This window comes from Zeus faber (genome assembly GCF_960531495.2).
Source record: "Zeus faber genome assembly, chromosome: 1".
NCBI classification, from domain to species: Eukaryota; Metazoa; Chordata; class Actinopteri; order Zeiformes; family Zeidae; genus Zeus; species Zeus faber.
The window spans coordinates 2,340,747-2,366,698 of record NC_137193.1 but is presented as its reverse complement, the minus strand read 5'-3'; the positions used below and the strand labels follow the sequence as shown (position 1 = coordinate 2,366,698).

Below are 25,952 nucleotides of genomic sequence, written 5' to 3'. Positions count from 1 at the left end.
AAGTGAGTTGAATAAAGTGGCACAGAAGAAAAACTGGACTGGAACTTATTTCATAGAATGTTGCCGAGAATTATCTTGTGTCACAAGAAATGTTTATTTCCCTTTTTTATTTTATTTTTTTAAACGTACACATTTTTACTGATTGGAGCAGGAAACCAAAGCGCAACATTGCAGATATGTGACATGACGTCCCCACGATTCATGTGAAAAAAATGACTGCAGCTACTGCAGCCGCCACCAGATTCATCAACCTGTCACACGAGGTCGAAGCCAAAAGGAGGCGACACAATTTGAATCCTAGCGATTTGTCTTTTCGTAATTTGTTATATTATTTTGACGTGAGTCACCGCCTGAGAATCTGCAGCGTCCCCGTCAACGTTCCATGGCGGATGAGACGTATATAAATAATAAAAGTAAAACAAGAAAGAAAAAGGTTTTCCCTTCCAGGCCACCCAAATCCATTGTTTTCTATTTGAATTCAACATTAACTCACGAGTGGAATTCTGGAATTATTTTTCCTAAATCCCAGGAAAAAAGGCAACATTCCGTCCTATTGTATTTATGGAGCGTTCAAACCAGGCGGCACGCTCCCGGTGGAAGAACTTCCCGTTAGAAGTTGGGCTTATGCTTCTTCACCTCCACCATGAGGTGGTGCAGATTGATGAGCTCGGAGCGCACCGTCAGGCTGCGGAAGGTGGGCTGGTTGAGGACCTTGTGGAAGCCATGGTAGTACTGGATCAGCTGGGTGAGCGCGCCCTGTAACGGAAGGAGGTGGAGCTTAACCATACTACACATCTGCTAAGACGCCGGTCTCTAGCTGTAAGGACGCCGGTCTCTCCTTGTAAGGATGCCAGCCTCTACTTCTAGGACACTGGTCTTTATTTGTAAGGATGCCAGCCTCTACTTCTCGGACACTGGTCTCTTCTTCTAGGAAACTGGTCTCTACTTGTAAGGATGCCGGTCTCTACTTCTTGGACACCGGTCTCTACTTCTTGGACACCAGTCTCTACCTGTAAGGATGCCAGCCTCTACTTTTTGGATACTTGTCTAAGGACGCCTGTCCCTACTTCTTTGACACTGGTCTCTACTTCTAGGATACTGTCTCTGCTTGTAAGGACGCCGGTCTCTACTTCCTGGAGACTGGTCTCTACTTGTAAGGACGCCTGTCCCTACTTCTTTGACACTGGTCTCTACTTCTAGGATACTGTCTCTGCTTGTAAGGACGCCGGTCTCTACTTCCTGGAGACTGGTCTCTACTTGTAAGGACGCCTGTCCCTACTTCTTTGACACTGGTCTCTACTTCTAGGATACTGTCTCTGCTTGTAAGGACGCCGGTCTCTACTTCTTGGACACCTGTAAGGACGCCGGTCACTACCTGTATGATGGAGGTCCCGTTCTTGAAGTTGGTGAAGGACCTCATGACGTCTTGGCTCATGGCCTCCACAGACTGCTTCCAGGTGCTGGAGAAACCACGGACCAGCTGTGTGATGTGAGCTGAGGGAGAAGTTTGGGAATGTGAATACACAAAACATACCTAAATAACCATTATCCTTAGAGACCACTGATATTATAAAATGTGATTTTCCCACAGTTCTTCTGCAGCACTGATAACTACTTCTGTTTTAATAATATTCCCTTTTCACTGCAGCTTTCACTGTTTGTTACCGTAGCAACACTCGTCCTGATATGGTCTCAATTCCTAAACAGCTTAAATTCCTATGAGGCCACTACCACCACCCGCCAGTGGACGATCCAGCACACCCTTTCACTGAGAATAGGTTGAGGAAACCATTTCATGAGGTTCCAGGGTTTGACGATGAACACTTCTGTCGGCCAACAAGTTCAAAACCACCACAGCGATGAGTCACTGATGCTGCGGCTCCCAAACTGAGAAATGAAACCCAAAACCAAAACCCGCACGATTTCTACCTTTTCTGCGTAATAGAAACCACTCATTGTTAAGCCAGTCGATGCCGACAAAGTGAATGTGTCCAGGTGTAGCAATGTGTATATTCAATATTCAGTTTGTTTAGATACTTTAGATGAACCACCTGACCGAGCCAACACTTTGGTCTCACGGCTTCAGTCATCCCTGTTCCAACTGCAAAAGGTGTTTGGGGGGGTTTATTTTGGTAACTGAGCAAAGAATGTCAATGTAACCTGTATTATGTATGAAAAGTCTGTACTCTACAGTAGATATTTTTAGCCTCCTATCAGCTGGAGCGGCTTAGGAATGCAGGTGTGACCAGGTAGGCCCGTGTCCTACTGCTCTCTCTCCTCTCAAAATAAATCATTTTTATCATCCGTCCTTTATAATATTTATGCACATTTTTTAAAAATTGGTTTATTCGAAAAAAAATACATGAAAACAAAACTGTGATCCAGTAACTATGGTGGTATGAACTATAGTGGATTTATAGAAATTCATTCATGATTGATTTGAATATGTAAAATAGCTTCTGCTGTATGTTAATCAGTAACACCTTTAATTTCGGATTTTTACATTTCAGATTTACACTTTTTGAATGGATTATTTTTTAAATATTTGACATCCTAACAATCGACACTATAGTACCAGAGCTGTCTACTACATGTTTGTATTTTGTATTTATATATTTTGTTTGCATTTTGGTAACTTTCTGAAAAAATAGAGATTAAAATTGTAGCTATAAGATAACATCTATAATAAAATAAAATGCCAGTACTTCAACATCGTTGTGAAAGCCCTAACGGTGGGTGTTTTTTATTAATAAATGAATTGTGCTGTGGTGTGGTTTGAGCAGCTCCACCCATCTTGGGTCGAGGTAATTAGGCCTGGGATCAGGGTGGCTGTACGCCAATTGCTTGTTAGAGCAATCGACGAGCAACAGGTAAATGACCCACCACCCCACACACACATGGGGAGAGCCCGTCATGACATGTGTCCACCTGCTTCTGGCTTGTTCCACCTAGTCCACTCTCTACAATAACCCGGTGTGTTTGCAACATCTGTGTCGGCCCCTTAAAAACGCCACACGGGGGGCGGACGGCAGGAGGAGCTGCCACATTTATACATTTGCGTTGGTCCTCCTCCCCTCACCTTCATCGTTCTTCAGACGCTCCAACACCCCTTTCTCCATCAGGACCTCGGCCTCCTTCACAAAGGAAATCATCCCCCCGAAGGGAGGGGACAGGATCTCCTCGATGAACTCCTGCAGGGGGGCCGCAAGCGTTCATGTATAAACACCTAGAGTTGAACAGTCCTCACGTACGAGTACTCAGTTACTTTCCATCGCTGCTCCATCTAATCTGAATAAGAAGGCTGCGACAGGGCAGGCAGGGGCGCCTGCCACCAACTGCTCACGACGCCGCCCCACCGCATATTTAATACTTTTCTGTTTTTTTTCCTCCCGGGCAAAGATCTTGTAACATGTGAACGACTTGGAGATTCCCCATCAAAACCCAACCACTTCGGAAAATGAGGAAAAGACAGAAATACTTGAAGTTGGACCCTTTGGTAAAAAAAACAACAAAAAAAAAAAAAACAAGGGGTGATTCCAGATCCTGACTGAAGTTGTAAAAGTCACGTGAGCACCGTCGCCATGATGTCGCCTTCCCGCCCGGGGAACAGCTGAGCGAGATTTCAAGGTCCTCGTGCTTGTTTAGAAGGCTCTACATGGAGTAGGCCTTTACAATGGAGTCGTTTGAACTGGTGGCTCTAAGTGTCCGGCTGCACCCGTTCCGTTCCGTAGCATCTGTATGTGTGTGTATTTGTATGACTTCTTACCTGGCAGATGTTTGATATTTTAAAATCCCCGCTCCACGTTACTTTGCCGGATGAATGAAAAACAATCCTTAAAATTCCTCAACGCGTCCCCTCCACAAATCCTGAAACGTGCGGCTGGGTGATGCGTTCAAGAGCCAGCGAGGCGTCGGACTTTATTCACATGCCACTTTAATGCACAAATCCATATATACATAATTGCCTATCCCATATACATAAGTCTATTCCCTTTATCTATTCCATTTTATTTTATGTTATTTTATTTTATTCAATATATTTTTACTTTATTCTATAAGTATTCAACCTACTGTATTACGTTTTAGGAATCAGTTAGTTGGTCTAGTAGAAAGAAATTTTCTTAGGTAGCTACTGTGTTCTGTCCAGGACGTATTGTGTGTAATCACCGGGTGCGTTGCATTACATTTCACTGCATATATGTATGAAAGTATGTATATGTATGTGAAGAATAAACCTCTTGAATCCTTGAAATACCACGACGTTTTTCGTGTTTTGTGGAGACGAAACCGATTGAAAATGTGACCAGAGTAAAAGAAGTGAGCAGATAGATTGGGCGCTCGCCACGGCACCAAACGGCCGCCGGTGACTGAGAGAGCAGCTCTACTTCCGCAGACAACACACCCAGTTATGACAAGGAGCAGCTCTGCTTGGCAGGCACGGACGCCTGCTTTGGGGACAGGAGGGTCGCCCTGCGCGGGCGACAAAGTGGCTGCTCCGCCAGACGAGCAGCCGGGAGACGACAGAGAGGGGGGGGAGCCCGCGCTGCGTTCAAGCAAACTCGGAAAATGGTGCTGTGTTTCGTAGAACCCGGAAGTGTAAAACGCACCCAAGCAACTAAACTGCTCCAAGCTCTATCGCTGCCTGCAGCTATATTTATTATTATTATTATAACAACTTCATCTTATCTCACCTGCGTCCTGGCCAGGAGCAGCTGCTGGAATCCTTCCACCTCCTTGCTGTCGTCCGCAGCTCTCTCCTGCAGGATGGAGGCAAAAAATACAAAAATATGACTGTTTATACCCAGGACTTATGCAAGTTTATACTAACACACACACACACACACACACACACACACACACACACAGTATATACACATACACACACACACACACACACACACACACACAGTATATACACATACACACACACACACACACACACACAGTATATACACATACACACACACACACACACACACACACACACACACACACACACACACACACACACACACACACACACATATATATACACACACACAGATGTATATGATATACGAAGTATACACACACACACACAGTATATACATATACTGTTTACACACACACACACACACACACACACACACACACACACACACACACACACACACACACAAACACATGTATATATATACACAAATATATATATATATATACACAATATATACACACACACACACACACACACATAAATACAGATATATATACACATGTATATATTTATATATACAGTACATAAATACACACACACACACACACACATATATACATATATACACATGTATATATTTATATATACAGTACATAAACACACAGGTTAAATGATGCAATATACAGTATATATATATATATATAGACAGTATAACACTGCGACACGCCGGGCTCTAAGGAATAATTTGTAATACCCTCCTGGAGAAGGTCAACCTCTAAACCTGTAAACCTCTACACCTGTAAATCTCTACACCCGTAAACCTCTACACCTGTAAATCTCTACACCCGTAAACCTGTAAATCTAAAAAAAATGGAAACCTCTAGTTCTGTAAACATGTAAACCTCTAAAAATAGGAACCAATAATTATGTAAACCTGTAAACCCGTAAACCTGTAAACCTGTCAGCCTCTAAACCTGTGAACCTGTTAACCTCTAAAAATGGAAACCTCAAATTCTGTAAACCTGTAAACCTCTAAAAATGGAAACCTATAATTATGTAAACCTGTAAACCTCCAAGCCTGTAAACTTGTAAACCTCTAAACCCGTAAACCTGTAAACCTGCAAACCTGTGAACCTGTAAACCTCTAAAATTGGAAACCTCTAATTATGTAAACTTGCAAACCTGTAAACCTGTAAGCCTCTAACCCTGTAAACCTCTAAGCCTGTAAACCTGCAAACCTGTAAACCTTGAAACCTTGAAAAATGGAAACCTCTAATTGTGTAAACCTCTAAGCCTGTAAACCTGTAAACCTCTAACCCTGTACACCTCTAAGCCTGTAAACCTGTAAGCCTCTAAAATGGAAACCTCTAATTCAGTAAACCTGTAAACCTCTAAAAATTGAAACCTCAAAAAATGTAAACCTCTAAAAATGTAAACCTCTAAACCTGCAAACCTGTAAACCTGGAAACCTCAAATTCTGTTAACCTCTAAACCTCTAATTATGTAAACCTCTAAGCCTGTAAACCTGTGAACCTGTAAACCTCTAAGCCTGTAAGCCTGTGAGCCTGTAAGCCTGTAAGCCTCTAATTCTGTAAACCTGCAAACCTGTAAACCTGTAAACCTCTAAGCCTGTAAGCCTGTGAACCTGTAAACCTGTAAACCTCTAAAATGGAAACCTGTAAAACTCTAAGCCTGTAAACCTGTAAACCTCTAAAATTGGAAACCTCTAGTTCTGTAAACCTGCAAACCTGTAAACCTCTAACCCCGTAAACCTCTAACCCTGTAAACCTGTAAACCTCTAACCCTGTAAACCTCTAACCCTGTAAACCTGTAAACCTACAATTCTGTTAACCTCGAAACCTCTAATTCTGTAAATCTGTAAACCAGTGAACCTGTAAGCCTCTAATTATGTAAACCTGTTAACCTGTAAACCTCTAAGCCTGTAAACCTCTAAGCCTGTAAACCTCTAAGCCTGTAAACCTGTAAGCCTGTAAGCCTGTAAACCTCTAAGCCGGTAAACCTGTAAGCCTGTAAACCCGTAAACCTCTAAATCTCTAAGCCTGTAAGCCTATAAACCGGTAAGCCTGTAAACCTCTAAACCTGTAAACCTCTAAAATTGGAAACCTCTAGTTCTGTAAACCTGCAAACCTGTAAACCTGTAAACCTGTAACCCTGTAAATCTCTAAGCCTGTAAACCTGTGAACCTGTAAACCTACAATTCTGTTAACCTTTAAACCTCTAATTCTGTAAACCTGTAAACCTGTGAACCTGTAAACCTGTAAGCCTCTAATTATGTGAACCTGTTAACCTGTAAACCTGTAAACCTCTAAGCCTGTAAACCTGCTGTACTCGCCATGAGCACGCTGAGCATCATGTCGTAGTTGTTGATGAGGAAGATGAGCTGGTCTCGCCTGGAGGGAAACTCTGCCGCCATCTTCAGGACAAAGTTCTCCACCTCCACCTGAGGAGGCGTACTGCGTTAAGGCCAGGGGGCGGAGGACGAGGCCGCCTGCCACCACCCCCGCTCACCGCCGCTTAAAGCTCGGCACCTTCCACATTTCACTTGTTGGAGATTGAAAAGCATTTTTTTTAGGCTTCGTTGCAACTGGAAGGATAAAAGAAGAAAACTAAACAATGTCTTGTCGTATAATGAACTACAACGACGACTCTGCTGATTATATTTTGCAAAATTTAATTTTTTTCAGATTTTTTGTTGACCTTTCCGATTGAACATTTTTGGCACGCATGCAGGGCGTCTCGGGACATGCGTCCGCGGTGATAGCCGGCGCTTGAGGAGCCGGAAACCCAAGCTGCCGGGGTGGAGGTGTGGAGGCAGCCGGCGGCGGCGTAGTTCTCCATGTCACCACCGGGGAGCGGCGTGCGAAACGTCACCGAGACGCTGACGTGCGTGAGCCGGCGTTCCCTGTCGTCCGGCGGCTGTCGTTTTTATTCCTATTTAAATCGCCCCGGTCACGACGTCCGGGGAAAGTGATTCCTTCTCGGCACAATTAGAATCAGCGCTGGTGGATCAATCAGCTCCGCGCTTGGTAATTTGCAACGGGAAGCCAATCCGTTTGGACGATCTAAAGCCGACCTGAAAGCTTCCCCTCCGACCAATCACGTCAGTGGATTTAAAGCCAAGCCCCGCCCCCTCCCTGGCGGACAGCTGGCACTTGTAAGCACGGTAACCACGGAGACGGAGCCGTGGCGTCTACGACTCTGAGGAGAGGCGGACAGATGACGCATCGTTGGACGCATGCGTCCCATAGTTTGGTGTTTTCTAGGGATATTTAAGTTCCGACCCAAAGCCGACGTCTAACTATCTATTTATGTATTAATCTATTTATTTATTTCCTTATTTATTTGTGTGTTTGTATTTATTTTTTAAATGACGTTTGCTGAAGGGACTTATTTTATTTTGAATATTCAATATAAAATATTCTACATCTACATGCCTTGGTGATGTCATTCTCTCTATATGCTGCTTATCAGTTGTTTTTAAGCTCAATAAACACAGATCATATTTCACTGGAATTGAAAGCTTCCGGGACACGCTGACTCCAGTTTGTTCTCACGGAGAACGTGCTCTGGAGGCGTGTGTGTGTGTGTGTTACCTGCAGCTGTCCTAGCAGGGTGTTGGTCCTCTCGTTGGGGAACGTCTGGTTGATGCTGACGATGGCGGAGGAGAACTCTGCGTAGCGACGGGTGATCTGAGAGCGCACGCACACACGCACACGTTGTATATTAAAGTTGGGAATGTTTTACAAGCATCTCCTGGTTTCAACAACAGTTTTAATAGAAATCATGACAGCTCATCTGCTTTTTAAAGGACGCTAGACAACACCTTGTGTGTGTGTTCCTACGTGGTGGGGTTGTGTGTGTGTGTGTGTGTGTGTGTGTGTGTGTGTGTGTGTGTGTGTGTGTTCCTACGTGGTGGGGTTGTGTGTGTTCCCACGTGGTGGGGTTGTGTGTGTGTGTGTGTGTGTTCCAACATGGTGGGGTTGTGTGTTCCTACGTGGTGGGGTTGTGTGTGTGTGTGTGTGTGTGTGTGTGTGTGTGTGTGTGTGTGTGTGTGTGTGTGTGTGTGTGTTCCTACGTGGTGGGGTTGTGTGTGTGTGTGTGTGTGTGTGTGTGTGTGTGTGTGTGTGTGTGTGTTCCTACGTGGTGGGGTTGTGTGTGTTCCCACGTGGTGGGGTTGTGTGTGTGTGTGTGTGTGTGTGTGTTCCTACGTGGTGGGGTTGTGTGTGTTCCCACGTGGTGGGGTTGTGTGTGTGTGTGTGTGTGTGTGTGTGTGTTCCTACGTGGTGGGGTTGTGTGTGTGTGTGTGTGTTCCAACATGGTGGGGTTGTGTGTTCCTACGTGGTGGGGTTGTGTGTGTGTGTGTGTGTGTGTGTGTGTTCCTACGTGGTGGGGTTGTGTGTGTTCCCACGTGGTGGGGTTGTGTGTGTGTGTGTGTGTGTGTGTGTGTGTTCCAACATGGTGGGGTTGTGTGTTCCAACGTGGTGGGGTTGTGTGTGTGTGTGTGTGTGTGTGTGTGTGTGTGTGTGTTCCTACGTGGTGGGGTTGTGTGTGTTCCCACGTGTTGGGGTTGTGTGTGTGTGTGTGTGTGTGTGTGTTCCAACATGGTGGGGTTGTGTGTTCCTACGTGGTGGGGTTGTGTGTGTGTGTGTGTGTGTGTGTGTTCCTACGTGGTGGGGTTGTGTGTGTTCCCACGTGGTGGGGTTGTGTGTGTGTGTGTGTGTGTGTGTGTGTGTGTGTTCCTACGTGGTGGGGTTGTATGTGTGTGTTCCTACGTGGTGGGGTTGTGTGTGTGTGTGTGTGTGTTCCTACGTGGTGGGGTTGTGTGTGTGTGTGTGTGTGTGTGTGTGTGTGTGTTCCAACGTGGTGGGGTTGTGTGTGTTCCTACGTGGTGGGGTTGTGTGTGTGTTCCTACGTGGTGGGGTTGTGTGTGTTCCTACGTGGTGGGATTGTGTGTGTTCCTACGTGGTGGGGTTGTGTGTGTTCCTACGTGGTGGGGTTGTGTGTGTTCCTATACTTAGAGAAAAAAAAGGAGAGCTAATCTAAATAAAATAAGGAGGTGGTGGGGTTGTGTGTGTGTTCCTATGTGGTGGGGTTGTGTGTGTTCCTACGTGGTGGGGTTGTGTGTGTTCCTACGTGGTGGGGTTGTGTGTGTGTTCCTATGTGGTGGGGTTGTGTGTGTGTGTTCCTACGTAGTGTGGTCTTGTGTCCAGCACTCCCAGCCTCTGGGGGTCAGTGTTTCTGATGCTCTGGATGTTCAGCTCCAGGATCAGCTCAAACCTCGGCCACAACAACTCCAGCACTGCCTCCCAGTACCTGACGCGCACACACACACACACACACACACACACACACACACACACACACACACACACACACACACACACACACACACACATACTTGTTTCCAAGTGGCTCATACAAACATAATTCAATTACAGTTTTAATTCAATGCTTGTGTTTTATTATTATTTGTAGTAGTAGTCATAGTCGAAGTAGTATTAGTAGAAATATAGAAGTAGTAGTATAGTATACTACGACTCGTAACTAGTACCAGTAACCATAAAACTAGGGCTGGTTATTGGTCAGGATCTCAAGATTCAAGATTCAAGATTTTTATTTGTCACATACATATACATACTTTCATACATACAGTGGGGGAAAAAAGTATTTAGTCAGCCACCAATTGTGCAAGTTCTCCCACTTAAAAAGATGAGAGAGGCCTGTTATTTTCATCATAGGTTCACTTCCACTATGAGAGACATAATGAGAAAAAAAATCCAGAAAAATCACATTGTCTGATTTTTAAAGAATTTATTTGCAAATTATGGTGGACAATAAGTATTTGGTCAATAACAAAAGTTCATCTCAATACTTTGTTATATACCCTTTGTTTGCAATGACAGAGGTCAAACGTTTTCTGTAAGTCTTCACAAGGTTTTCACACACTGTTGCTGGTATTTTGGCCCATTCCTCTAGAGCAGTGACGTTTTGGGGCTGTCGCTGGGCAACACGGACTTTCAACTCCCTCCAAAGATTTTCTATGGGGTTGAGATCTGGAGACTGGCTAGGTCACTCCAGGACCTTGAAATGCTTCTTACGAAGCCACTCCTTCGTTGCCCGGGCGGTGTGTTTGGGATCATTGTCATGCTGAAAGACCCAGCCACGTTACATCTTCAATGCCCTTGCTGATGGAAGGAGGTTTTCACTCAAAATCTCACGATACATGGCCCCATTCATACTTTCCTTTACACGGATCAGTCGTCCTGGTCCCTTTGCAGAAAAACAGCCCCAAAGCATGATGTTTCCACCCCCATGCTTCACAGTAGGTATGGTGTTCTTTGGATGCAACTCAGCTTTCTTTCTCCTCCAAACACGACAAGTTGAGATTTTACCAAAAAGTTCTATTTTGGTTTCATCTGACCGTATGACATTCTCCCAATCCTCTTCTGGATCATCCAAATGCTCTCTAGCAAACTTCAGACGGGCCTGGACATGTACTGGCTTAAGCAGGGGGACACGTCTGGCACTGCAGGATTTGAGTCCCTGGCGGCGTAGTGTGTTACTGATGGAAGCCTTTGTTACTTTGGTCCCAGCTCTCTGCAGGTCATTCACTAGGTCCCCCCGTGTGGTTCTGGGATGTTTGCTCACCGTTCTTGTGATCATTTTGACCCCACGGGTTGAGATCTTGCGTTGAGCCCCAGATCGAGGGAGATTATCAGTGGTCTTGTATGTCTTCCATTTTCTAATAATTGCTCCCACAGTTGATTTCTTCACAACAAGCTGCTTACCTATTGCAGATTCAGTCTTCCCAGCCTGGTGCAGGTCTACAATTTTGTTTCTGGTGTCCTTTGACAGCTCTTTGGTCTTGGCCATAGTGGAGTTTGGAGTGTGACTGTTTGAGGTTGTGGACAGGTGTCTTTTATACTGATAACGAGTTCAAACAGGTTCCATTAATACAGGTAACGAGTGGAGGACAGAGGAGCCTCTTGAAGAAAATGTTACAGGTCTGTGAAAGCCAGAAATCTTGCTTGTTTGTAGGTGACCAAATACTTATTTTACCAAGGAATTTACCAATTAATTCATTAAAAATCCTACAATGTGATTTCCTGGATTCTTTCCCCCCATTCTGTCTCTCATAGTTGAAGTGAACCTATCGTGAAAATAACAGGCCTCTCTCATCTTTTTAAGTGGGAGAACTTGCACAATTGGTGGCTGACTAAATACTTTTTTGCCCCGCTGTGTGTGTGTGTGTGTATATATATATATATATATATATATATATATATATATATATATATATATATATATATATATATATATATATATATATATATATATATATATATAAATACATTTATTATTCATCTCATTGCCATCTTTGGAAAAATGCTAACGTTTTGTTTTCAAGAACTGTTCAAGCACAGGTATTCCAGAACCTTTGTGAGGACAGCTCTCAGCAGGTCGCTGAGTGTTTCTATTTCCAATGAAGCTCAGAGTTCAAATAACCTTCAGTGTCCAACAAACACAGCTCCTCAGCAACCTCAGTCAGTCCATCCATCCATCCATCCATCCATCATCAATGACTGACTTGTCCAGGGCAGGGATGCTCCTCTTGGTGGTGATGTTCCTGAAGCGCAGGATGATGTGGATGCAGAGGAAGACAGCGATGCTGTCGTAGCAGTCACACACATAGGTGGACATACTCTTCTACAGGAAGGGGGGGGGCAGCGGGAGGTGGGAGACAGGAGGAGGAGGGAGACAGGAGGAGGTGGGAGACAGGAGGAGGTGGGAGACAGGAGGAGGGAGACAGGAGGTTCACTGTAAAGTTTATTGTATATTTTACATATTTTCCAGACATTGCAATTTTTATCTTTTTTTATATTTTATTGTTCTGTTATTTATATCTACCTCCCCCCTCCCCCCTCCCTCCCTCCTCCCTGGCTCTGACCAGGAAGCTGCTGAGCGTCTTGCCCATGATGCTGCTGAACAGCTCCAGCGCTGAGTTCCCCGTCACCATGAAGAAGTCGGCCAGGAAGAGGAACTCCCTGCAGCCGTTGTCCAGCAGGGCGTAGTGCTGGCTGCGGAACAGCGTCTCGTAGGGGTACTGGGGGGAGAGAGAGAGACCAAGAGAAAGGAGGCGGGGGCGAGAGGGAGAGGAGAGAGTGTTAATGGGAGGGGGGGGGGGGGGGGGGGGGGCGGTGGGGGGAGAGCGAGAGAAGCGAGAGAGTTAAAGAGTGAGGGAGAGAGGGCTTTAAAGAGAAGAACGCCATCTAAAAACCTCAAATAAAGTCCAATTCAGTTGAAAGATGGGGGACAGAACAGCCTCCACAAGGGTGGCGCTCCCCCTGCTGGGTGGCGCTCCCCCTGCTGGGTGGCGCTCCCCCTGCTGGGTGGCGCTCCCCCTGCTGGGTGGCGCTCCCCCTGCTGGGTGGCGCTCCCCCTGCTGGGTGGCGCTCCCCCTGCTGGGTGGCGCTCCCCCTGCTGGGTGGCGCTCCCCCTGTTGGCCACAGCCAGTTACTGACACGGTTCCCGGTCCAGGAACCGGAGGCTCCTCCCGTTCTCCAGTCTGCAGTGACCCCCGTGACCCCGCCCCTCCGCCCCCGGGCCCCCACCTCACCCGGCTCTCGCCCCTCTGCGCCGTGTGGGGGACCAGGATGGGCCCCTCCAGCTCGGCAGCAGTCAGCACCATCCCCCGCTGGCCGAGCGTGAAGATGGTGTTCCTGCTCCTCAGGGACGGCTTGGAGAAGAAGCCTGGGTGGGGGTCAAGGAGTACACACTGCGCGCGCGCGCGCGCGCGCACACACACACACACACACACACACACACACACACACACACACACACACACACACACACACACACACACACACACACACACACACACACACACACACACACACACACACACACACACACAAGGATATCTTTCTTGGCCGTGTCCTCCACTCCCATCAGGTCGTCCTTGTCGGCCACCTCCTCGTACTGAGGACACAAGCACTTTATTTATTTACAGTTGTTTTATTTATTCATATTTGTTTTTATTCAAGCAGAAAATGATCTAATGTACAAAGAGACAACACCACGTTCAAACCAAACACAGTGACAGCCTGGCTCATATCCTTATTAATATTACCATTATTAAAGCTGCAAAAATGCCCTCACGTGTGTTATTATCCATGATCTAGACATGACCGATTACATCATCATCATCATTATTATTATTATTATTATTATTATTATTATTAATAATAATTATTATTATTATAATAATAATCATTTAGCTTATTTTGTTAAATTGTTTATATTTAGCATATTTTTTGCACACATTTATGAAATAAAGGCATTGTGTGTCTCATTGTTTAAATTCATATGAAATGACTTAAAAAATATTTTTTATTGTTTTTTTTATTATTATTTGATTTTACTAGTAAGAACACTTAGTACATTTACTACTTCATTTATTTTCCCTCCAACATGACAATCTCATGTTCAATTTTGGCTTTTTGACCGACCTGCACTTTGAGCAGCCTGCTGCTGTACGACTTGAAGTAGCTGTAGTAGATTTTACTCATGGTGTCCACGTACTCGTCACGGATCTCCTTGGCAACCGACCTCTCGTTGGCGAGGAGGAACTGGTAGAAGAACCTGCGACACGCACAAACCCACTCATTTTAGGAGCTGAACAGTGCGATCTGAGGAGCTGCTCCCCCTGGTGGCCACAGCTGCTTACTGCAACAACAACAACAACAACAACAACAACAACAACAACGCTATACACTTGGGGCATAGTCATGGCTCTACCATCTTTTCCCAAATAGACATCGGTTTATCCACTATTAAACCACCTTTACGGTTGAAGTCCGAATTTAAAAGCGGCAATCTGCGAGACAGTGTGGAGCGGCCGACCTGTACTTGAGCAGCGTGTTCTGGGGGATCTGGTAGTTGGTCATGGGCTTTCTGAAGGAGTAGATCTTCTGGAGGATGAACTCCCGAATCTTAGACACAGCCTGGCAGGCGCAGGCGCAGGCACACACACACACACACACACACACACACACACACACACACACACACACACACACACACACACACACACACACACACACACACACACACACATTTAGCAACCTAAACAGCGTGCTTGAAGGAGATATACTGTATCCCTCTGATATACATCAAGTTTGATTCACACACACACACACACACACACACACACACACACACACACATTTAGCAACCTAAACAGCGTGCTTGAAGGAGATACTGTACACACACTGTACACACTGTACTATACACACACACACACACACACACACACACACACACACACACACACACACACACACACACACACACACACACACACACACACACACACACAAAACTTGCTATTTCTGCTAAAAGTGTTCCCTATGTGACAGCGTGGCCTCCGCTAGACGAGCCGCAACACTCCATGAAGCACAAACCGCTAAAAACCCAAAACGAGTCTGTGCTGCACCTTGATCTTGAGGCGGTCCACGATGTCCTGGATGTCTCCGCAGGCCAGCGTCTCCCTGAAGCTCAGCTCCTTGGCCATGTTGATCTTGTTGTTGAGCTCGTGGAGCTGCTCCAGGAAGTCCTGCTCCATCACCGGGCTGTCCAGGATGGTGCTGGGGGAGGGAGGGAGACAGGGAGGGAGGAAATCACCGCTCCACTCAGCTGAAATGCAGCGTCAGCGCAGATCACCCTTTGTCTCGCTCATTTCTACAGAGCGTCGGGGACTGCGTCTGATCAGCACCAACGGCTCATCCCTACCTGATCATGGCCCCCGGCACCACCAGCTCATCCACCAGCTGGCTCAAGTGGCTCCTGACTGCCTGGCGGTTCTTCAGCCGGACGTTCATGCTGACCGATTGCTGCTGCAACGTCTGGATCTCGCTGCTGATGGAGGACAGGTCGCTCTGGAAGCCGCTCAGCATGCCCTCCATACGCTGGGGTGGAGGAAATGATCAGTCGATGTTCAGGGCGAGGCCCGGGACCGCGGGCGAGGCTTTTCTTCTCGTGACGGAGGAGGAGGAGCCCCGCCCTCAAGACTCACCTCCAGGATGGAGTCGCAGGCCGTGATCTGGTTGTGCAGCAGAGCGATGTTCTGGCTCTCCTTGATGTCTGGTGGAGCCAGGCTCAGGGAAACAGCCGTGGGGGGCGTGGTCCGTTTGCAAATCTAAAGCATTTCAGATCCTCAGAGTATCAAACCCGGCATAAATATCTACGGCCACCACCGCTACTTCCCGTTTCCCTAAAGAAGGCGGAGCAGGGTTTTTGGACGCCGGCAGCGTCACCCCCACGGGCCGCGGAACACCACTCCTGGGTCTCGGTTGAAAAAACAGTCGGTAAATCTTTAGCGCGGCGAGGATACAGTCCTTGATGGAGGCCTGTTCAATCCTTTGGAGCTCCACCTCCACCTGCTTGGAATACTGCCTCAGGTCCACACCCTGAACGGGGAGGGGAGGGGGGGGGGGAGAGCGTGCTCGGAGGTCTAGTTTTTGGGTGGCTTTCGTCTCTGACCCGGGCCCCGGGTGTGTCTGCAGACCCCCACGGCGGCCGCCTTACCGTTTTCAGAGCCTCCTTCACCAGGTCGTCCTCCAGGTTGGCCTGGATGTGAACTGGAACGGACAAAGAGAGATCGTCTCCGCAACGGTTTGCCAGCACCGCGTCAACACGCTACGTCAGGTGGTGTTTGACCCGCCTTTCTAAATGGTCAAACGGCTGGCGGGTTCACGCCCGACCACTGAGCGGGAAAGGTCATTCGGACACTTTGAGGACTGGGTGTGAACCCCGGTTGTGTTTGAATCCAGACCCCAAGGCTCCGCACCGCTGCTCGGGAAAACCTTCCCTCCATCCCGTCCTCGTTATCTTATTAACGACTTATTACAAGTCAGACAAAAGACGTGTTTGGTGACTCACTGTCAACTTCATCCAGGATGAACTCGTCGGTGGTGAGGTCCAGGTCGGCCAGGTTGAGGTTTGGGACGTCTCCCTCCATTTGCTACACCGCGCGCGCGCGCACACACACACACACACACACACACACACACACACACACACACACACACACACACACACACACACACACACAAAATGGCCTCCCAACATAAACATTACACCAATCAAACCTTGTATATTTTGAGGTCTCATGCAAACAAGTGATTGAAATGAGGATCTCCTTGAACAAGGCCCCTTCATTTGATCCACATCAGGGGTGGGCGTTGGCCAAAAGCCCGGTTGCCCGGAGCAACTGTGCGACCCTCATTGCCGGGGCCCCGCAGCCCTTACTGCGGTGAGACCGGGATCCAAAACGGGCGTCGTCGGACGTCCTCTAACGAACGTCCTGCGAATTCAATAACGTGAATGGTCACCCCCGACCCCCGACACAGAACTCCACTTCCCCCTCCCCCACAAACCAAGCAGGAAATTCGGCTGGAACCGGTTCGAGCCCCGGAGCTCGACCTCCCCGCGGCGGTTCACGGGTCCGCGCGGAGCGGGAAGGGACCGGGCCCGGAGAGGCGACGCCCTCCGACAGGGGGATGGGGGGGAAGAGGGCGCCGGCGGGGCCGTTGGTTTGGGGTGTGCGGCGGCGAGAGAGAGGGTACCTCGTCCTGTAAATACGCCATGGCGTTCTCCGTGGCGCCGGCCGCCGTGTTTACACCGGAGACAGCCCCGTCCGCCATCGCTGCGGAAAACTACACACCGAGTGTTCCCCTAACCGTCCCCTGGAAACACGGCGTGGGGAGAAAGGTTCCGACCGAAACACACACACACACACACACACACACACACACACACACACACACACACACACACACACACACACACACACACACACACACATATATATATATATATATAAATATATATATATATATATATTTTTTTTTTTTCGAAGTAAACCATGCTATTGTGAAAATTTATACTAAAAGTAATAATTTCACCAAATCGAGTATTTTGTATGTAAATATATATATATTCCTTTTGGGGGGGTTAACAATTTGCCAGTCGGACGGCTTTACGGAGGCGGACCCGCTTCCGCTTCGAAATCCCAAACCCTCTCTGAAAAACCTCGCGAGATCGCGGGGGCTTCCTCTTCGCACGGAACCCACCTCCAAGATGGTGAGGCTGCGACCCGTCCGCCCGAAATGCCGTTCCCATCCGCTACCATCGGGCTCTTGGTCCGACCGCCGCCGCCAGCTTTCACCCGTTGTCGTCGACGCGCACGTCGGCGGCGTGAGGCGACGCCGAATTGGCTCGAATTAGGCCGGATTAAGCGGGTTTGTCCCGCCGATGCCGAGCGGGGCAGACGCAGCCCGCGGCGAGCGGACGCCCGCCGGCACTGATGCTGGCATGCGGTACAAAATGGACCCGCGGTTTTACTTGGGTGTGTTCAAGTCAACATTTAAAGGACGCGGCTGGTCTCCCGGCTTCACTCCGCCCGTCGCACCGGGACTGTCGAAGTGAACGTCCCGAGCACCAGCCTGTGCTAGCTAGGTAGCCTGCTAGCTAACAGCCCTCTGGATCCAGGGAGCCAGCTCAGCCTCTACCACGCGGTTACCACCGGCACATACTAGAGCACAAGGCGGGGGAACAGGTGTTAGCCGGCGGCCCCAGCGTCCTGTGCACCCCGGGGGGGTAACGGCCGAGGTTTCTGACGTGTGTTGTGGTTCAACTCCCGTGTGACGAGCCCTGATGCATGTTGTGCTTCCTCCCTCCCCAGTCTCTAGTCATCCCTGAGAAGTTCCAGCACATTCTTCGTGTCCTGAACACGAACATCGATGGAAGGCGGAAGATCGCCTTCGCCATCACCGCCATCAAGGTGAGACGCCCCGGCCCCCGTTGGAGAGCTGCCGCTGCTGCCGTCCCACGGCGTCCACGGTCACGTCTGAAAACGCAGTGTTTTTCAGGTGTGACGGTGGGCGCCGTTTGGCTGCGGCTGGGCCCCGTCCGCAGTTACGTCTCAAGTGTTTCGTTTTGTTTTTCCTCGCCCTTTTGGGCCTCGTCCGCAACTCGCTTGTATGGTGTGTTCACGTGGAACTTTAGTTTCGACGCCCGGGGGCCTACGAGCGACGACCCAGGTGTGTTGTTTCCCGCGTCAAGGATAAAAGTTTCAGTCCCTCCGACTAAAAGAAGCGGCGTCCACTTTAAGGTGTAGATTCAAGCCGCCTTGGTTCTCTCCGCAGGGTGTCGGCCGGCGCTACGCCCACGTCGTCCTGAGGAAAGCCGACATCGACCTGAACAAGAGGGCCGGCGAGTTGACGGAGGAGGAGGTGAGGGTGGCGCTGGGAAAGGGGTCACTTTGAGAGACGCCCGTGGGCGGAGGTGGGAAAAGGGGGCCTCCGTGTCGCCCGTGCACCCATCCCACCGGGTGAGCGTGGGACACGTGGTTCTACCCTGGAAGCTGAGCAGCTTCAACACCAAACAGTGTGACTGCTCGAGTTTCATCTTTAATTGAGTTTTTATGGATATTAAACCTTGAAAGTCAGTCATTTAAAAGTGAGACATTCAAACATGTTACTCATCTCAACAAGCATTGCTTAAAAAAATTGACATTTCTGGCTTTCTGAAACATGTGTTAAATGGAGCTGGGGGCTTGCAGGCAAGCCCTAAAGGTTAAAGGTGGATGAACACCTAAAAGGTGGTGTTTGAAACGCTGCATGTGTCCAGGTGGAGCGCGTGGTGACCATCATGCAGAACCCACGTCAGTACAAGATCCCCGACTGGTTCCTCAACAGGCAGAAGGACATCAAGGACGGGAAGTACAGCCAGGTAGGATGTGGGCCATGCCCTCACGCCCAAACACGTCAGAGTCAAATTTATGTTTGGTGGGGCGAGTGGTGCTGGCGCTCTCCCGGGGCGCCTCCGCCCGAGAACCGCGACGAGAGCGTCGGGGGGCGTTGCTCCTTTTAAAAACGTGGCCCGTGTCCCCGCAGGTCCTGGCCAATGGTCTGGACAACAAGCTGAGAGAAGACCTGGAGCGGCTGAAGAAGATCCGAGCTCACCGCGGCCTGCGGCACTTCTGGGGGTAAGTCCCGTCACCGCGCCCGCTCCTTCGGGGAACTGCACCATAACGGACGTAGCCCGTCGGCGCCGCAGCACGGAGTAGAAGGAGCGAGGCGGCGCTCAAGCCGCTCGGGCCCGGAACGTGGCGTTGTGCTCTGTGGCCTGGTGTCGATTGTTTTGTGGGGGGGTCGGTGTCTAGACTGGGGGTCAGAAAGGAGGGATGTTCCCAAAATGGCGTCCCGGCCGCTGACTTGTGTTCTTGTCGTCCGCAGCCTGCGCGTGCGCGGTCAGCACACCAAGACCACCGGTCGCCGTGGCCGCACCGTGGGCGTGTCCAAGAAGAAGTAAACTGCTCTGGTGTCAATAAAGATTCACTTTTCAAAAAACAAACCCCGCCTGGTCGCCCTGTTGTCACTGCTCAGTTTGAACCTCCTGTTTTAATCCGCTGCACAATGTCGACGAGGGAAGGGTCCTGCTGACGGCTGCGGAGCCAAAACAAATGTTATGGAGCAAGACAAGATGCTGTGAGCTGGTGGAGGTGTCCCAGAGGAACCTCTCTGTGTTTGTCATGTTACTTTGTGCCAAATATATTTCTATGTTTTGGTATTTGAGCACCTGAAAGGCAGAACGCGTCCGTGTACGGCGCTCCCCCCGGTATTTGCAGCTCAGTTTTTTTTTTTTTTTTTAAATTAAGCCCCCCCCCCCCCCCCTCCCCGGCTTCAGTCAGCAGAGAACATAATGGGTTTCGTGGGCGGGGTGAGGGGCGCCGTCGGCTCCTCCGGGTGGAGCCGTGCTCTTCGCTTCGGGGCTCGGCGGCCGGAGCGATCAACACCTTTTTGTTCCCTTCGTGAAGGGTTTTGAATTCAACACACTCTGAGCTGACCACGTTGAAGGTTGTTTTTAATGGTTTGAAACAGCTTCTCTCCGGGACCCGCCGCTCAGTGTCTCTCTGGGTGCTGTCGCCTCGTCAGGGCGTAGAAGAGCTCCAGGGGTTTTCGCGTTTTCCAGAACTTCTCGTTGACGAGCTCCAGCGTCAGGGAGCCGTTCAACGTCTGGAAGGGAAGGGAGAATTGGTTAACTTGAATGTTTGTTTTGTTTATTTTTTAACTTCCCTGAACAAAGTTAGAGATTCCAAGATTAAAAAAAAAAAAAGATGGAGACAAACCAAGTTTGAAAATATACGGTAAGTTAGTAAAATAAAAAAATACAATACAATAAACCTGTTGATAAACAGGATCTACGAACCCAGGAGTAACAAAGTATAAAAATGACATGACCAATATCGAAGATAAAAAAACAACGATTTGGAAAAGAACAATAAAACTCACTAATGTCATGGCCACTTTATCAGGTACACCTGTTCAATTGCTTGTTAACACAAATAGCTAATCAGCCAATCACATGGCAGCAGCTCGTTGCATGTGGACATGGTGAGGTTCAAACCCACCATCAGAACAGGGAGGAAAGGGGATTTAAGTGACTTTGAACGTGGCATGGTTGTTGGTGCCAGGCGGGCTGGTCTGAGTATTTCAGAAACTGCTGACCTACTGGGATTTACAGAGAACTGTCCCAAAAAAAGAAAACATCCAGTGAGCGGCAGTTGTGTGGACGAAAACACCTGGTTGAGGTCAGAGGAGAACGGGCAGACTGGTTCCAGACGACAGAAAGGAAACAGTCACTCAAATAAGCACCGGTTACAACCAAGGTTTGCAGAACAGCATCTGTGAAGGCACAACACGTGGAACCTTGAAGCAGATGAGCTACAGCAGCAGAAGACCACACCGGGTGCTGCTCCTGTCAGCTCACAACAGGAAACTCAGGCACCAACAATGGAGGAATAGAAGATTGTAAACACGTTGCCTGGTCTGATGAGTCTCCATTTCAGCTGCCACCGTCACATGGTCGGAGCAGAATGTGGTGTAAACAACATGAAGGCATGGCTCCATCCTGCCTGCTGTCAAGGGTTCAGGTTGGTGGTGCTGCTGGTGCTGGTGCTGGTGGTGTAATGGTGTGGGGGATATTGTCTTGGCACACTTTGGGCCCTTAGTACCAGCTGAGCATGGTTTAAAGGCCACATCTTACCTGAGTGTTGCTGCTGAGCATGACCATCCCATAATGAGCACAGGGCAGCATCTTGTGATGCTACTTCCAGCAGGATAATGCAGCACGTCACAAAGCTCAAAGCATCTCAAAGTGGTTTCTTCAACATGACGATGAGTTGACTGTTCTCCAACGGCCTCCACCCTCACCACATGTCAATCCAGTAGAGCAGCTTTGGGAGGTGGTGCAACGGGAGCTTGGCCTCCACCCTCACCACATGTCAATCCAGTAGAGCAGCTTTGGGAGGTGGTGCAACAGGAGCTTGGCATCATGGAGGTGCAGCCCACAAAGCTGCAGCAACTGCGTGATGCTGTCAAGTCAATATGGAGCAAAACCTCTGAGGAATGTTTACACCACCTTCTTCAATCTATGCACCAACAATGAAGGCAACAGGCTCCAAGCAACTACTAGCAAGTACTAGAAAGTACTAGCAAGGTGTACCTAGTAAAGTGGCCGCTGACAGTGTGTGTGTGTGTGTGTGTGTGTGTGTGTGTGTGTGTGTGTGTATATATATATATATATATATATATATATATATATATATATTACAGCATATATATAACTTTATATATTTATAATAATATATAACAGTATATATATATATATATATATATATATATATATATATATATATATATATATATATTCAGCATATATACTGTAATATTTAACAGTATGTATATATACATAATATATATAACAGTATCTTCTTCTTTGTGCTGCTCCCGTTAGTGGTGGCCACAGCGGATCATCTGCCTCCAACACCTTGTGTTCTGCATCTTCCTCCCTGACACCACCCGCCTGCATGTCCTCCCTCAGCAGCTCCATCAAGCTTTTCTTTGGCTTCCTCTTTTCCTCTTGCCTGGCAGCTCCACCCTCAGCCTCCTCCTCCCGATGTAACTCTCATGTCTCCTCCACACGTGTCCAAACCATCTCAATCTGGACTCTCTCACTTTTCCACCAAACTGTCCAACCTGAGCTGTCCCTCTAATGTCCTCATTCTTAATCCTGTCCATCCTTGTCCCTCCCAATGAAAACCTCCACATCCTCAACTCTGCCACCTCCACCTCATCCACCTGCCTTTTAGTCAGTGCCACCGCCTCTAAACCGTACAACATGGCTGCTCTCACTACCGTCCTGTACACCTTCCCCTTCACTCTGGCTGGAACCCTTCTGTCACACATCACTCCGCCAACTCCACCCTGCCTGGACTCTCTTCTCCACCTCTCCCGCATTCTGCGCTGCTTTGGATGGTCGACCCCAAGTACTCTAACTCTCATCTAACTCATCCGCCTTCTCCACCTCCACTGCTTACATTCTCCGCTTTTCTCCGCCCTCCCTCCCATTCAGGCACGTGTATTGTGTCTTACTCCTGCTGACTTTCATTGCTCTTCTCTCTAATGCTGCCTCCACCTCTCCAGGCTCTCCTCCACCTGCTCCCTACTCTCGCTACAGATCACAATGTCATCCGTGAACATCATAGTCCACAGAGACTCCTGCCTGATTTCATCTGTTAACCTGTCCATCACCACTGCAACAAGAAAGGGCTCAGAGCTGATCCTTGATGCAGTCCCACCTCCACTTTGATGCCTTGGTCACGCCTACTACACACCTTACTACTGTCTGACTGCCCTCATACATATCCTGTACCACTCTTACCTACTTCTCTGCCACCCCCGACTTCCTCATTCAATACCACACTTCCTCTCTCTGCACCCTATCATACGCTTTCTATAAATCCACAAAGACACAGTGCAACTCCCTCCAGCCTTCCCTGTACTTTTCCAAACATGTCATCTGTAGTACTCTTTCCTGGCATGAAAGCATTCTGCTGCTCGCTGATCCCCACCGCTCCTCTTAACCTAGCCTCCACTACCCTTTCCCAGAGCTTCATGCTGTGGCTGATCAACTTTATTCCCCTGTAGTTACTACAGCTCTGTACGTCTCCCTTATTCTTGAAGATGGTACCAGTAAACTTCTTCTCCACTCCTCCATCATCCTCTCCCTTTCCAGGATGGTGTCAAACAGTCTCGTTAGGAACGTCACCGCCATCTCACCTGAACATTTCCATGCTTCCCCAGGTTTGTCACCTGGGCCAACTGCCTTTCCACTCTTCATCTTCTTTAATGCTGTTCTCACCTCATCCTTGTTCATTTGCTGCACTTCCTGATCCACTATCCCCACATCATCCACTCTTCTCTCCCTCTCATTTTCTTCATTCATCAGCTCCTCAAAGTTCTCCTTCCACCTTCTCAACACACTCTCCTCACTAGTCAGCACATTCCCATCATTATCCTCCATCACCCTAACCTGCTGTACCAGCTTGGTCCTTTTGTCTTGCCAATCGGTACAAGTCCTTTTCTCCTTCCTTACCGTCCAACCTCTCATACAACTCGTCGTACGCCTTTTCCTTTGCCACTTCTCTCTTCGTCTTGCGCCGCATCAGCTTGTACTCATGTCTACTTTCTTCATCTCTCTGACTTTCCCATTTCTTCTTCGCCAACCTCTTCTGCTCTATGCTCTACTGTACTTCCTCATTCCACCACCAAGAGTCCTTGTCTTCCTTCCTCTTCCCGCATGATACACTGAGTACCTTCTTGGCGTCTCCCTCACCACTTCTGCAGTTGTTTCCCAGTCATCTGGTAACCGTTCATTCCCACCTATTGCCTGCCTTACCTCTTCCCTAACTGGCATGCAACACTCCTCCTTTTTCAACTTCCACCATTTTATCTTTGGCTCTTCTTTCACTCTCTTCCTCTTCTTGGCCTCCAGAGTCATCCTACAGACCACCATCCGATGCTGCCTAGCAACACCACTCCCCTAACACCACTTTGCAGTCACTGATCTCTTTCAGGTTGCACCTCCTGCATAAGATGTAGTCCACCTGTGTGCACCTTCCTCCACTCTTCAATGTCACCCTGTGTTCCTCCCTCTTCTTGAGATACGTATTCACAAGAGGTGAAATCCACCATCTGTCCTTCCACATTCCTCTTCTTGACACCACACCTCCCCATCACCTTCTCGTCACCTATGTCTCTGGTCCCTTGGCCAACATGCCCATTGAGATCTGCTCCTACCACCACTCTCTCTCCCTTGGGGACGCTCTCCACCACTACATCCAACTCACTAAAGAATTCTTCTTTCTCTTCGATCTCACACCCAACTTGGATAGCGTACGCACTGACCACATTCATTATCACCCCATCAATGTCCAGCTTCATGCTCATCACTCTGTCCCACACTCTGGTCACCTCCAAAACACTCTTGACATGTTCTTCCTTCAACACCATCCCTACCCCGTTTCTCCTGCCATCCACTCCATGGTAGAACAGTTTGTACCCGGCTGTGATACTCCTGGCCTTACTCCCCTTGCACCTGGTCTCTTGTACACATAGTACATCTACCTTCCTTCTCTCCATCATGTCAGCCAGCTCCCTCTCCTTACCCTTCATAGTGCCAACGTTCAAAGTTCCTACTCTCAACTCTACTCTACTCTATCTCCCTTCTTCCTCTCCTGCTGTCTCCAGACACACCTTCCCCCTCTTCTTCTTCTTCTTCTTCTTCTTCTTGCACCCTGTTGGCTCACGGCACCAGTGGTGTTCCTTGTTGACTGGAGCCTCCACCCATCCCGTATGGAATGGATGGTTTTTACGCCGGATGCCCTTCCTGACACACTGGCTTGTGCACCCCCAGTGGCTAGATTATAATATACAACAGTGTGTGTGTGTATGTATATATATATATATATATATATATATATATATATATATATATATATATATATATATATATATATATATATATATATATATATATATATATATATATATATATATATATATATATATATATATATATAATTAGTAACTCACAGAGAACTGCCCTCCCAACGTCCTGATGTAGATGGTGTACTGCTTCTCGCTGACGAAGCTCAGACTGGAGCCGCCTCCCTCTCTTCTTCCTTCCATCCCTTTTCCTCTTCCTTCTCCTCCTCCTCCTCCCTCTCCTCCACCTTCCACCCCTCCCTCCTCCAGCGCGATGCGGAGCGCCATGTACTTGGACAGGTGGTCCACGGTGGCATCGGCCGTGGTCTTCACGTACCTGATGC

At 48.3% G+C, this 25,952-nt stretch overlaps 3 protein-coding genes across 5 annotated transcripts in view; 1 reads left to right on the top strand and 2 right to left on the bottom strand.

The window, feature by feature from the left end:
• Nucleotides 1-87: 87 nt before the first annotated feature.
• vps52 (VPS52 subunit of GARP complex) lies at nt 88-17,462 on the bottom strand. Its single transcript, XM_080000651.1, has 20 exons — nt 17,344-17,462; nt 16,658-16,739; nt 16,304-16,356; nt 16,110-16,185; nt 15,792-15,859; nt 15,509-15,684; nt 15,213-15,363; nt 14,621-14,721; nt 14,227-14,359; nt 13,641-13,696; nt 13,332-13,467; nt 12,663-12,818; nt 12,303-12,421; nt 9,904-10,027; nt 8,308-8,403; nt 7,047-7,154; nt 4,692-4,757; nt 3,080-3,191; nt 1,376-1,494; nt 88-756 (listed from the first exon to the last, which is right to left on the bottom strand). Exons 1-20 carry the CDS (start codon nt 17,419-17,421, stop codon nt 610-612), a joined length of 2,157 nt encoding a protein of 718 aa, XP_079856777.1. The 5' UTR covers nt 17,422-17,462; the 3' UTR covers nt 88-609.
• A 323-nt stretch (nt 17,463-17,785) lies between these two features.
• Nucleotides 17,786-20,134, top strand: rps18 (ribosomal protein S18). Its single transcript, XM_080009965.1, has 6 exons — nt 17,786-17,860; nt 18,462-18,560; nt 18,925-19,011; nt 19,409-19,510; nt 19,675-19,766; nt 20,017-20,134. Exons 1-6 carry the CDS (start codon nt 17,858-17,860, stop codon nt 20,090-20,092), a joined length of 459 nt encoding a protein of 152 aa, XP_079866091.1. The 5' UTR covers nt 17,786-17,857; the 3' UTR covers nt 20,093-20,134.
• A 512-nt stretch (nt 20,135-20,646) lies between these two features.
• LOC307232325 (E3 ubiquitin-protein ligase RING2-A-like) overlaps nt 20,647-25,952 on the bottom strand; it is a 12,057-nt gene continuing 6,751 nt past the window's right edge. For all 3 annotated transcript variants that reach the window (XM_080003289.1, XM_080003291.1, XM_080003290.1), the window contains exons 6-7: nt 25,717-25,945; nt 20,647-20,796 (exon numbers count right to left, since the gene is read on the bottom strand). In XM_080003289.1, the coding sequence (XP_079859415.1) occupies nt 20,683-20,796; nt 25,717-25,945 (343 nt within the window). In that variant the 3' untranslated portion in view covers nt 20,647-20,682. The remainder of the gene's footprint in view (nt 20,797-25,716; nt 25,946-25,952) is intronic.

Coding starts and splice junctions, on each gene's coding strand:
- vps52 (XM_080000651.1), bottom strand. CDS start 17,421: ATGGCGGACGGGGCTGTCTCCGGTGTAAACACGGCGGCCGGCGCCACG. Junction 13,468..13,640: donor GTGGAGGACACGGCCAAGAA/AGATATCCTTGT, acceptor TGACCCCCACCC/AGGCTTCTTCTCCAAGCCGT. Junction 757..1,375: donor ACGGGACCTCCATCATACAG/GTAGTGACCGGC, acceptor CTTCCGTTACAG/GGCGCGCTCACCCAGCTGAT.
- rps18 (XM_080009965.1), top strand. Junction 18,561..18,924: donor TCGCCATCACCGCCATCAAG/GTGAGACGCCCC, acceptor TTCTCTCCGCAG/GGTGTCGGCCGGCGCTACGC. Junction 19,511..19,674: donor AGGACGGGAAGTACAGCCAG/GTAGGATGTGGG, acceptor GTGTCCCCGCAG/GTCCTGGCCAATGGTCTGGA.